Source organism: Argopecten irradians, chromosome 6, assembly GCF_041381155.1.
Source record: "Argopecten irradians isolate NY chromosome 6, Ai_NY, whole genome shotgun sequence".
NCBI classification, from domain to species: Eukaryota; Metazoa; Mollusca; class Bivalvia; order Pectinida; family Pectinidae; genus Argopecten; species Argopecten irradians.
Genome location: NC_091139.1, coordinates 46,040,059 through 46,053,913, shown reverse-complemented (window position 1 = coordinate 46,053,913; position 13,855 = coordinate 46,040,059). Strand labels below are relative to the sequence as shown.

Here is a 13,855-nt window from a genome sequence, read left to right as displayed (position 1 = left end):
TTGTTAAAAACATTTACTTTATTTTGTATGAATTATTGTGTAGGTATGAGTACATACATATTTACAGTCAAACCTGTCTATAACTTATATATAGTCTGCTGGTATTTATACAATGGCATATTAATTGTTAATGTTAGCCATTTTAGATCCTAAGGCAATGGTCTTATTAAACAGGTGGTCTTTATATAGAGGTGGTTTGTAATGCTATCTCAGTTTTAAATGGTATATGTCATGTGTATTATAATGATGTTTATTGTTTACAGATGAAGCTGGGTGTAACTCCCTAGGAATTTGAGATCACAGGGCAGAGATCCCTAGGGACCTTTGTTTGTATCACAGGGCAGGGGCAACATGACGTCCAGATACATCAACGCTCTTGACTATGCTGATATAAACGCCAAACGAATCTTAAAGAAGCATGCCAAGGTATGCCAATATCAAATTATATGTGAAATATGGTCCTCACCTACATATACCATATGAGACCCAATAACCATCTGGGCACTAATAAAATTGAGAAATTTGATAGGTGCTTAATTATTAATGAGACCAAATTCAGATAATTATTCTGATGTATTCCATTTCTTAGGTTATCCATATATGGTATTTCTTAGTATACCTATTGTCCTCTTTCCCAATTGTTGATTTTCTGTATCATTACATTTTCTTTTTGTAAGCAATTTACATTTTTAAACCTATTCTCAATAACTGTGAGGCTCAGAATCGTCATTATTGGGCCAGCAACATGCCGAAGTGGATGAAAATTTTATTGAAATGAGTTACATTGGCAAATTTTCTTGACTTAAATACTTCAGAAATTCTAATCAGCTGATTGTCTATTACAAGAAGGATTGTAAGAATAGGTTAGAATTGTCATAATACCATAATATATGTTTTATAATGTTGGTGACTATAACGACCAATTGGACCTCTTGTTATGTCTGTGTAGAGCTAATCTCAGTAGTTTGGAATGTTCTCGGTTAGGTTAGCCTGATACATTCTGGCAGTGTTTACCTGGGAATCTATTTCAGTCGATTGAAATTCACATTTCTATTTCTAAAGCGTATACTTTAAGCTTTCTGAAAGTTAGCAAACATAGAACAGACTTATAAATCATACTAATGAAGGCTCTCTGCATGTTTTTAAAAACACATTGAAATTTCCTATAGTAAATTTTAATGCTCCCTGCAGTTATCTATTTTTCATCAAAAGCATTTTGCTCCAAAAGGACAATGTAGCGATTTTTAGTCACATAAACATTTATATGTAAATACTTTGTAAATGGACAAGGGGAAATTTTATGTTAGTTTAAAGGTATTTCTTTCTTTACTTTGTACTTAATGTGGAATTTTGTCAGATAAAAGATGTTTAGATGTTGTGTAATGTGAAGAACAATTTCCTACAATGCTGACAGATAGCAAGAGGATTTGGTTAAACACGACCTACTGCTTTGCATTGGAGATCTGCATGACAAAACAATTTAAGATTGTCATGGTTACTAACCATTAATGGTTGTCTGCCATAAATATCCTCAATATCAAACACCAATATTGGTCTTAGATTAGTGTCTCTGCATTTTTCACACTTTTTGGTTATTCGTCATGGCCTTAGGGGTACCAGTATCCAGATCTGTGTCATACATTTGAGTCAGCGTGTTGTTGTACCAAAATATCTGTCAAATGGGATGTCTCACACCCATGTTCTTGGCTGCTACTGTGACCTGTTTCCTTTGAAGCCTCGCTGTATCATCCAGAATTTGTCAATAATTCAATTTAGCTCAATTTTAATGCATTAGGAATAACTTTGCATCTGTCTGTTGAAATTGTCATCACCCCACAGTCATGTGATACGAGAGAAAGTGACTAATACCAATGTGTTACTGTCACAAAATTTATTGGTTTTTACTGCCATGTCTTTTTTATACAGTTGCTTGTCTTATTTTATTGTAAAAAAAAGAAAACCATGCTTTATTCTACCTAACATAAGAGCATATATAAGAGCATATCGGTAGTACAAAATACACTGTAGTAGTAATAGTAAAATGGTTAAAACGTACAAAATACACTGTAGTTGTAATAGTAAAATGATTAAAACGTACAAAATACACTGTAGTAGTAATAGTAAAATGGTTAAAACGTACAAAATACACTGTAGTTGTAATAGTAAAATGGTTAAAACGTACAAAATACACTGTAATAGTAATCGTAAAAAACTACAATACACTGTTAAAACGTTACAAAATACACTGTAAATAGTAATCGTTAAAAATGGTTTAAACGTACAAAATACACTGTAATAGTAATCGTTAAATGGTTTAAAACGTACAAAATACACTGTAGTAAAATGTTAAAAGTAGTAGTAAATAGGTTAAAACAAAATACACTGTAAGTAATCGTAAAATGGTTACTACAACTGTAGTAGTAATGGTAAAATGGTTAAAACGTACAAAATACACTGCAGTATAGTAATCGTAAAATGGTTAAAATGTACAAAATACACTGTAGTAGTAATGGTAAAATGGTTAAATCATACAAAATACACTGTAATAGTAATGGTAAAATGGTTAAAACGTACAAAATACACTGCAGTATAGTAATCGTAAATTGGTTAAAACGTACAAAATACACTGTAATAGTAATTGTAAAATGGTTAAAACGTACAAAATACACTGTAATAGAAATCTTAAAATGGTTAAAACGTACAAACTACACTGTAATAGTAATCGTAAAATGGTTACAACGTACAAAATACACTGTAGTAGTAATCGTAAAATGGTTAAAACGTACAACATACACTGTAATAGTAATTGTAAAATGGTTAAAACGTACAAAATACACTGTAATAGTAATAGTAAGATAGTTAAAACGTACAAAATACACTGTAATAGTAATTGTAAAATGGTTAAAACGTACAAAATACACTGTAATAGTAATCGTTAAATGGTTTAAACGTACAAAATACACTGTAGTAGTAATAGTAAAATGGTTAAAACCTACAAAATACACTGTAATAGTAATCGTAAAATGGTTAAAACGTACAAAATACACTGTAATAGTAATCATAAAATGGTTAAAACATACAAAATACACTGTAATAGTAATCGTAAAATAGTTAAAACGTACAAAATACACTGTAGTAGTAATCTTAAAATAGTTAAAACGTACAAAATACACTGTAGTAGTAATCGTAAAATGGTTAAAACATACAAAATAAACTGTAATAGTAATCGTAAAATAGTTAAAACGTACAAAATGCACTGTAATAGTAATCGTATAATGGTTAAAACGTACAAAATACACTGTAATAGTAATCGTAAAATGGTTAAAACGTACAAAATACACTGTAATAGTAATTGTAAAATGGTTAAAACGTACAAAATACACTGTAATAGTAATCGTAAAATGGTTAAAACGTACAAAATACACTGTAATAGTAATAGTAAAATGGTTAAAACAAACAAAATACACTGTAATAGTAATAGTAAAATGGTTAAAACGTACAAAATACACTGTAGTAGTAATAGTAAAATGGTTAAAACGTACAAAATACACTGTAGTAGTAAAAGTAAAATGGTTAAAACATACAAAATACACTGTAGTAGTAATAGTAAAATGGTTAAAACGTACAAAATACACTGTAGTAGTAATAGTAAAATGGTTAAAACATACAAAATACACTGTAGTAGTAATCGTAAAATGGTTAAAACGTACAAAATACACTGTAGTAGTAATAGTAAAATGGTTAAAACAAACAAAATACACTAAAAAAACAAAATACACTGTAGTAGTAATAGTAAAATGGTTAAAACATACAAAATACACTGTAGTAGTAATTGTAAAATGGTTAAAACGTACAAAATACACTGTAATAGTAATCGTAAAATGGTTAAAACGTACAAAATACACTGTAATAGTAATAGTAAAATGGTTAAAACAAACAAAATACACTGTAATAGTAATAGTAAAATGGTTAAAACGTACAAAATACACTGTAGTAGTAATAGTAAAATGGTTAAAACGTACAAAATACACTGTAGTAGTAAAAGTAAAATGGTTAAAACATACAAAATACACTGTAGTAGTAATAGTAAAATGGTTAAAACGTACAAAATACACTGTAGTAGTAATAGTAAAATGGTTAAAACATACAAAATACACTGTAGTAGTAATAGTAAAATGGTTAAAACGTACAAAATACACTGTAGTAGTAATAGTAAAATGGTTAAAACGTACAAAATACACTGTAGTTGTAATAGTAAAATGATTAAAACAAACAAAATACACTGTAGTAGTAATAGTAAAATGGTTAAAACATACAAAATACACTGTAGTAGTAATAGTAAAATGGTTAAAACGTACAAAATACACTGTAGTAGTAATTGTAAAATGGTTAAAACGTACAAAATACACTGTAGTAGTAATAGTAAAATGGTTAAAACGTACAAAATACACTGTAGTAGTAATTGTAAAATAGTTAAAACGTACAAAATACACTGTAGTAGTAATAGTAAAATGGTTAAAACATACCAAATACACTGTAGTAATAATTGTAAAATGGTTAAAACATACCAAATACACTGTAGTAGTAATAGTAAAATGGTTAAAACGTACAAAATACACTGTAATAGTAATAGTAAAATGGTTAAAACGTACAAAATACACTGTAGTAGTAAAAGTAAAATGGTTAAAACATACAAAATACACTGTAATAGTAATCGTAAAATGGTTAAAACGTACAAAATACACTGTAGTAGTAATAGTAAAATGGTTAAAACATACAAAATACACTGTAGTAGTAATAGTAAAATGGTTAAAACATACAAAATACACTGTAATAGTAAACGTTAAATGGTTAAAACGTACAAAATACACTGTAGTAGTAATCGTAAAATGGTTAAAATGTTTTCTTATGCATTTCTTTATTTAAATTGTAGGAAAGGTAGACCATGCTAATTTATAATATGTTAATTCCTCTATCTTCTATGACTGGCACTGTTTTAAATACCCTGGGTCTTACTGTTAACCAACTCAATTTCCCTGCAACTTAATTAGTGTTTTTATGCCCAACAACTTTTTCACAATGATTTAATTTCGGCAATTTAGAGTAATTTGATTCTACTTTACCTAAAATGAGAACAATTTGGCAGTGATTGGTTTTCATGATTTCTTATCGTTCATGAAATATATAGGAAAATAAATCGTACACCAAAATAAGTTTATTTACAGTACTAAGTCAAACAATGTAAACCAAACCCAATGGTAATGCTTTGTTCTACTGAAAACCAGAAACGTAGATAAGCAATCGTATGTCAGTTGGCATCTAAAATAATTAGGTATTGTTTCACAGACTTTAGTGTATGGGTGTTGGGGTTGGGTCTACAGATAACATTTAACACTTGGCATTGTGTGTATTCACAACACCTAGGTACCATTATACCATTACGATGTTAAACGAGATTAGGACAGGTATGTACACACCACAATATACAATCTGTCTGTACCCAACAATGGTCATTAGTGTGGATGGGACACTTTAAATCTTCACGATCCAACTTATCAGGATTACTTATGTTTGCTAAACTTTTCATGAATATTTCCAACCACAAAAAAATCTCAAAGGCTTTTTAGTCAGAGTAGTTTTAATGCTACCGGATAAAGAAAAGAAAACAGGCTGCAGTTTTACGAATTCCTACGTAGGATTTACCTCTCATAGTCAGAGTAGTTTTAGTGCTACCGGATAAAGAAAAGAAAACAGGCTGCAGTTTTACGAATTCCTACGTAGGATTTACCTTGGCCATTTCTAGTTATCATTTTTTGTTTGTGTGGAGATATAATGACACACATGTGTGTGGTGAGAGTTAACAACATTTTGGAGTTAAGATATCTGGTATATTGAAGTGTGCTGCACAACTAAAGCAAAATTGCTTATATCAAGGTAAGTGTTCCTCACTAGACTGTAAGGAGATGGTAAGGAGATGGTAAGGAGATGATAAGGAGATGGTAAGGAGATGGTAAGGAGATGGTAAGGAGATGGTAAGGAGATGATAAGGAGATGGTAAGGAGATGGTAAGGAGATGGTAAGGAGATGGTAAGGAGATGATAAGGAGATGATAAGGAGATGGTAAGGAGATGTTAAGGAGATGGTAAGGAGATGATAAGGAGATGGTAAGGAGATGATAAGGAGATGGTAAGGAGATGATAAGGAGATGGTAAGGAGATGGTAAGGAGATGGTAAGGAGATGATAAGGAGATGGTAAGGAGATGGTAAGGAGATGGTAAGGAGATGATAAGGAGATGGTAAGGAGATGAAGAGATGGTAGAGATGGTAAGGAGATGATAAGGAGATGAAGATGGTAAGGAGATGGTAAGGAGATGATAAGGAGATGGTAAGGAGATGGTAAGGAGATGATAAGGAGATGGTAAGGAGATGGTAAGGAGATGGTAAGGAGATGGTAAGGAGATGATAAGGAGATGATAAGGAGATGGTAAGGAGATGGTAAGGAGATGGTAAGGAGATGATAAGGAGATGATAAGGAGATGGTAAGGAGATGGTAAGGAGATGGTAAGGAGATGATAAGGAGATGGTAAGGAGATGGTAAGGAGATGGTAAGGAGATGGTAAGGAGATGGTAAGGAGATGATAAGGAGATGGTAAGGAGATGATAAGGAGATGATAAGGAGATGGTAAGGAGATGGTAATAAGGAAATGATTTATTGATAACTTTTATTAAAGTGTTTAAATGTTATGTTAGTCAATACTAGTGATTCTTTATGGTAATATTATTTGTTCAACAAGTTTTCTTCTTTATACTGAATTCTCATAGCTTTTTTGAAAACGTTTATTTTTTTTAGATTTTTGCAAAAGAAATCCCATTCCATGCAACTAGAACTTACCAGTCTTCCAAAGCGTTGTTAAAATTTTCTCCCATCATACATTTATTAAACCAGTACATTATTATGTTTTGTTTTCATCTTCCTTCCAAAACAATGATTTTCTCACAGGGATTATTTTTTTACTAATCTTTCTCCAAAGAATTGCTATTTAAAATATTCCTCCTAAGGACTTTTGTTCTTTATTCCTAAAGTTTTGCCAACACCTGTATATTTTCTAGCAACTTTAGTTCTTTATTCCTTTTCAAGAGACTTTAGTTCTTTATTTCAAGAGTTTTGCCAATACCCCTGTATACAAGAGAGCCATGTCTGAAATATTGTGTACCACAAGACTTCGTACAATGTCCTTCCAAGTATCCTTTGTTTAGGTCTAGATTTTAGAAACTGCCTTCATAGATAAGCCTCATTCAAAGATTTCTTTTGCAAAATTCCTTATAAAGCATTTTCTCAGAATAATGTTTAGCTTAAAAATATTCTTCAAAATGTTCTATTGTATTTTTTTCATCCAAAACCCTTAAAAATTTGATTTGAAAACCCTTCACCCAAAAAACTCCATCAAAGAATTGATTCAATCCCTATTTCATTGACACCATCTTTTCAAGAACCCATCAGAAAACTTTCTTTCAGAATAGTGGTAGAGTGGTTAAGATGCCTCAAGTTTTTATTACAAGCCCTCCACTCCTGGGATGCGAGTTCAAATCCCATGGTGGGCAGTTAATTACCTGGTACTGACCATAAGCAGGTGGTTTTTCTCTGGGTACTCTGGCTTTCCTCTACCTCCTTAACCTGACACATCATAAGTGACCTTGGCTGGTAATAGGATGTTAAATCAATCAGTCTTAAAAAGCATTTACTTTGAAACTTCTCCATCTAAATAACATATTTTGAATACAGAGAATTGGCTGATAATGACAAAATTATGTTATTGCTGCCTTGCCCAGTACACACTAATGGTTTGCCTATTGTGGACAATAAAGGTCCTAATGTATCAATAATAGGTTCAATAATAACACTTATCTGTTTGTCTTTAGTCTAATGTAATGCTCATTTGTCTCATTCACTTTGCCTAGTGGTTTGTTACCTTTATCTGTTTGTCTTTAGTCTAATGTAATGCTCATTTGTCTCATTCACTTTGCCTAGGGTTACCTGTTAAAAAAAAAACCTGATAGAGCGACGTCAATCAACACTGTCATGAATGTTTGGAAACTCTGGCTCGCGCCAAACCTGATTGGCTGATAACCACAAGGACTTGCTCATGCCTGAGCTGATTGGCCGATAACTACATTGGTTTTTGACAATAATCTTTGTTGTGATTGGTAGCTTCAGTTGACTTCGGAATGTTTCTTTTTGGTAAATGTGCTGTACATCAGATGTCCACCTGCTAGCTCTCTCTTCCCAGTCATGTCCTACACCATAGAGCTTACATTGTCATCCAATATACAGTCAGGTCCTCTTCCATAGAGCTTACATTGTCATCCAATATACATTCATGTCCTCCACCATAGAGCTTACATTGTCATCCAATATACATTCATGTCCTCCACCATAGAGCTTACATTGTCATCCAATATACAGTCATGTCCTCTACCATAGAGCTTACATTGTCATCCAATATACATTCATGTCCTCCACTATAGAGCTTACATTGTCATCTAATATACATTCATGTCCTCCACCATAGAGCTTACATTGTCATCCAATATACAGTCAGGCCCTCTACCATAGAGCTTACATTGTCATCCAATATACATTCAGGTCCTCTACTATAGAGCTTACATTGTCATCCAATATACAGTCATGAGCTCCACCATAGAGCTTACATTGTCAACTAATATACATTCATGTCCTCCACCATAGAGCTTACATTGTCATCCAATATACATTCATGTCCTCTACCATAGAGCTTACATTGTCATCCAATATACATTCATGTCCTCCACCATAGAGCTTACATTGTCATCCAATATACAGTCATGTCCTCCACCATAGAGCTTACATTGTCATCTAATATACATTCATGTCCTCCACCATAGAGCTTACATTGTCATCCAATATACATTCATGTCCTCCACCATAGAGCTTACATTGTCATCCAATATACATTCATGTCCTCTACCATAGAGCTTACATTGTCATCCAATATACATTCATGTCCTCTACCATAGAGCTTACATTGTCATCCAATATACATTCATGTCCTCTACCATAGAGCTTACATTGTCATCCAATATACATTCATGTCCTCCACCATAGAGCTTACATTGTCATCCAATATACATTCATGTCCTCCACCATAGAGCTTACATTGTCATCCAATATACATTCATGTCCTCTACCATAGAGCTTACATTGTCATCCAATATACATTCATGTCCTCTACCATAGAGCTTACATTGTCATCCAATATACATTCATGTCCTCCACCATAGAGCTTACATTGTCATCCAATATACATTCATGTCCTCCACCATAGAGCTTACATTGTCATCCAATATACATTCATGTCCTCTACCATAGAGCTTACATTGTCATCCAATATACATTCATGTCCTCCACCATAGAGCTTACATTGTCATCCAATATACATTCATGTCCTCCACCATAGAGCTTACATTGTCATCCAATATACATTCATGTCCTCCACCATAGAGCTTACATTGTCATCCAATATACATTCATGTCCTCCACCATAGAGCTTACATTGTCATCCAATATACATCATGTCCTCCACCATAGAGCTTACATTGTCATCCAATATACATTCATGTCCTCCACATAAGAGCTCTAAATTGTCATCCAATATACATTCATGTCCTCCACCATAGAGCTTACATTGTCATCCAATATACATTCATGTCCTCCACCATAGAGCTTACATTGTCATCCAATATACATTCATGTCCTCTACCATAGAGCTTACATTGTCATCCAATAAACAGTCAGGCCCTCTTCCATAGAGCTTACATTGTCATCAAATATACATTCATGTCCTCCACCATAGAGCTAACATTGTCATCCAATATACATTCATGTCCTCTACCATAGAGCTTACATTGTCATCCAATATACATTCATGTCCTCTACCATAGAGCTTACATTGTCATCCAATATACATTCATGTCCTCTACCATAGAGCTTACATTGTCATCCAATATACATTCATGTCCTCTACCATAGAGCTTACATTGTCATCCAATATACATTCATGTCCTCTACCATAGAGCTTACATTGTCATCCAATATACATTCATGTCCTCTACCATAGAGCTTACATTGTCATCCAATATACATTCATGTCCTCCACCATAGAGCTTACATTGTCATCCAATATACATTCATGTCCTCTACCATAGAGCTTACATTGTCATCCAATATACATTCATGTCCTCCACCATAGAGCTTACATTGTCATCCAATATACATTCATGTCCTCCACCATAGAGCTTACATTGTCATCCAATATACATTCATGTCCTCTACCATAGAGCTTACATTGTCATCCAATATACATTCATGTCCTCTACCATAGAGCTTACATTGTCATCCAATATACATTCATGTCCTCTACCATAGAGCTTACATTGTCATCTAATATACATTCATGTCCTCTACCATAGAGCTTACATTGTCATCCAATATACAGTCATGTCCTCTACCATAGAGCTTACATTGTCATCAAATATACATTCATGTCCTCCACCATAGAGCTTACATTGTCATCCAATATACATTCATGTCCTCCACCATAGAGCTTACATTGTCATCCAATATACATTCATGTCCTCTACCATAGAGCTTACATTGTCATCCAATATACATTCATGTCCTCCACCATAGAGCTTACATTGTCATCTAATATACATTCATGTCCTCTACCATAGAGCTTACATTGTCATCCAATATACAGTCAGCCTCACCATAGAGCTACTTGTCATCCATTCATGCCTCACCATAGAGCTTACATTGTCATCCAATATATACATTCATGTCCATCCTCACCATAGAGCTTACATTGTCATCCAATATACATTCATGTCCTCTACCATAGAGCTTACATTGTCATCCAATATACATTCATGTCCTCCACCATAGAGCTTACATTGTCATCCAATATACATTCATGTCCTCTACCATAGAGCTTACATTGTCATCCAATATACATTCATGTCCTCACCATAGAGCTTACATTGTCATCAATATACATTCATGTCCTCCACCATAGAGCTTACATTGTCATCCAATATACATTCATGTCCTCCACCATAGAGCTTACATTGTCATCCAATATACATTCATGTCCTCTACCATAGAGCTTACATTGTCATCCAATATACATTCATGTCCTCCACCATAGAGCTTACATTGTCATCCAATATACATTCATGTCCTCTACCATAGAGCTTACATTGTCATCCAATATACATTCATGTCCTCCACCATAGAGCTTACATTGTCATCCAATATACATTCATGTCCTCTACCATAGAGCTTAATTGTCATCCAATATACATTCATGTCCTCCACCATAGAGCTTACATTGTCATCCAATATACATTCATGTCCTCCACCATAGAGCTTACATTGTCATCCAATATACATTCATGTCCTCCACCATAGAGCTTACATTGTCATCCAATATACATTCATGTCCTCTCTACCATAGAGCTTACATTGTCATCCAATATACATTCATGTCCTCTACCATAGAGCTTACATTGTCATCCAATATACATTCATGTCCTCACCATAGAGCTTACATTGTCATCCAATATACATTCATGTCCTCACCATAGAGCTTACATTGTCATCCAATATACATTCAGGTCCTCTACCATAGAGCTTACATTGTCATCCAATATACAGTCAGTCCCTCCACCATAGAGCTTACATTGTCATCCAATATACATTCATGTCCTCCACCATAGAGCTTACATTGTCATCAATATACATTCATGTCCTCCACCATAGAGCTTACATTGTCATCCAATATACATTCATGTCCTCTACCATAGAGCTTACATTGTCATCCAATATACAGTATGCCTCACCATAGAGCTTACATGTCATCCAATATACATCATGTCCACCATAGAGCTTACATTGTCATCCAATATACATTCATGTCCTCCACCATAGAGCTTACATTGTCATCCAATATACATTCATGTCCTCCACCATAGAGCTTACATTGTCATCCAATATACATTCATGTCCTCCACCATAGAGCTTACATTGTCATCCAATATACATTCATGTCCTCCACCATAGAGCTTACATTGTCATCCAATATACATTCATGTCCTCCACCATAGAGCTTACATTGTCATCCAATATACATTCATGTCCTCCACCATAGAGCTTACATTGTCATCCAATATACATTCATGTCCTCTACCATAGAGCTTACATTGTCATCCAATATACATTCATGTCCTCCACCATAGAGCTTACATTGTCATCCAATATACATTCATGTCCTCCACCATAGAGCTTACATTGTCATCCAATATACAGTCATGTCCTCCACCATAGAGCTTACATTGTCATCCAATATACATTCATGTCCTCCACCATAGAGCTTACATTGTCATCCAATATACATTCATGTCCTCCACCATAGAGCTTACATTGTCATCCAATATACAGTCAGGCCCTCTACCATAGAGCTTACATTGTCATCCAATATACATTCATGTCCTCCACCATAGAGCTTAAATTGTTATCCAATATACATTCATGTCCTCCACCATAGAGCTTACATTGTCATCCAATATACATTCATGTCCTCTACCATAGAGCTTACATTGTCATCCAATATACATTCATGTCCTCCACCATAGAGCTTACATTGTCATCCAATATACATTCATGTCCTCCACCATAGAGCTTACATTGTCATCCAATATACATTCATGTCCTCCACCATAGAGCTTACATTGTCATCCAATATACATTCATGTCCTCTACCATAGAGCTTACATTGTCATCCAATATACAGTCAGGCCCTCTACCATAGAGCTTACATTGTCATCCAATATACATTCATGTCCTCCACCATAGAGCTTACATTGTCATCCAATATACATTCATGTCCTCCACCATAGAGCTTACATTGTCATCCAATATACAGTCAGGCCCTCTACCATAGAGCTTACATTGTCATCCAATATACATTGATGTCCTCCACCATAGAGCTTACATTGTCATCCAATATACATTAATGTCCTCCACCATAGAGCTTACATTGTCATCCAATATACATTCATGTCCTCCACCATAGAGCTTACATTGTCATCCAATATACAGTCAGGCCCTCTACCATAGAGCTTACATTGTCATCCAATATACATTCATGTCCTCCACCATAGAGCTTACATTGTCATCCAATATACATTCATGTCCTCCACCATAGAGCTTACATTGTCATCCAATATACATTCATGTCCTCTACCATAGAGCTTACATTGTCATCCAATATACAGTCAGGCCCTCTACCATAGAGCTTACATTGTCATCCAATATACATTCATGTCCTCCACCATAGAGCTTACATTGTCATCCAATATACATTCATGTCCTCCACCATAGAGCTTACATTGTCATCCAATATACATTCATGTCCTCCACCATAGAGCTTACATTGTCATCCAATATACATTCATGTCCTCCACCATAGAGCTTACATTGTCATCCAATATACATTCATGTCCTTCACCATAGAGCTTACATTGTCATCAAATATACATTCATGTCCTCCACCATATAGCTTACATTGTCATCAAATAAAAAGTTGTGTCCTCCACCATAGAGCTTACATTGTCATCTAATATACATTCATGTCCTCTACCATAGAGCTTACATTGTCATCTAATATACATTCATGTCCTCCACCATAGAGCTTACATTGTCATCCAAAATACATTCATGTCCTCCACCATAGAGCTTACATTGTCATCCAATATACAT

General features: G+C 34.1%; 1 protein-coding gene across 1 annotated transcript in view; it reads left to right on the top strand.

The window, feature by feature from the left end:
- LOC138326070 (uncharacterized) overlaps positions 1-13,855 on the top strand; it is a 67,416-nt gene that overhangs the window by 32,047 nt on the left and 21,514 nt on the right. The window contains exon 2 of the mRNA XM_069272196.1: positions 264-426. Coding sequence (XP_069128297.1) covers positions 352-426 — 75 coding nt within the window. The 5' untranslated portion in view covers positions 264-351. The remainder of the gene's footprint in view (positions 1-263; positions 427-13,855) is intronic.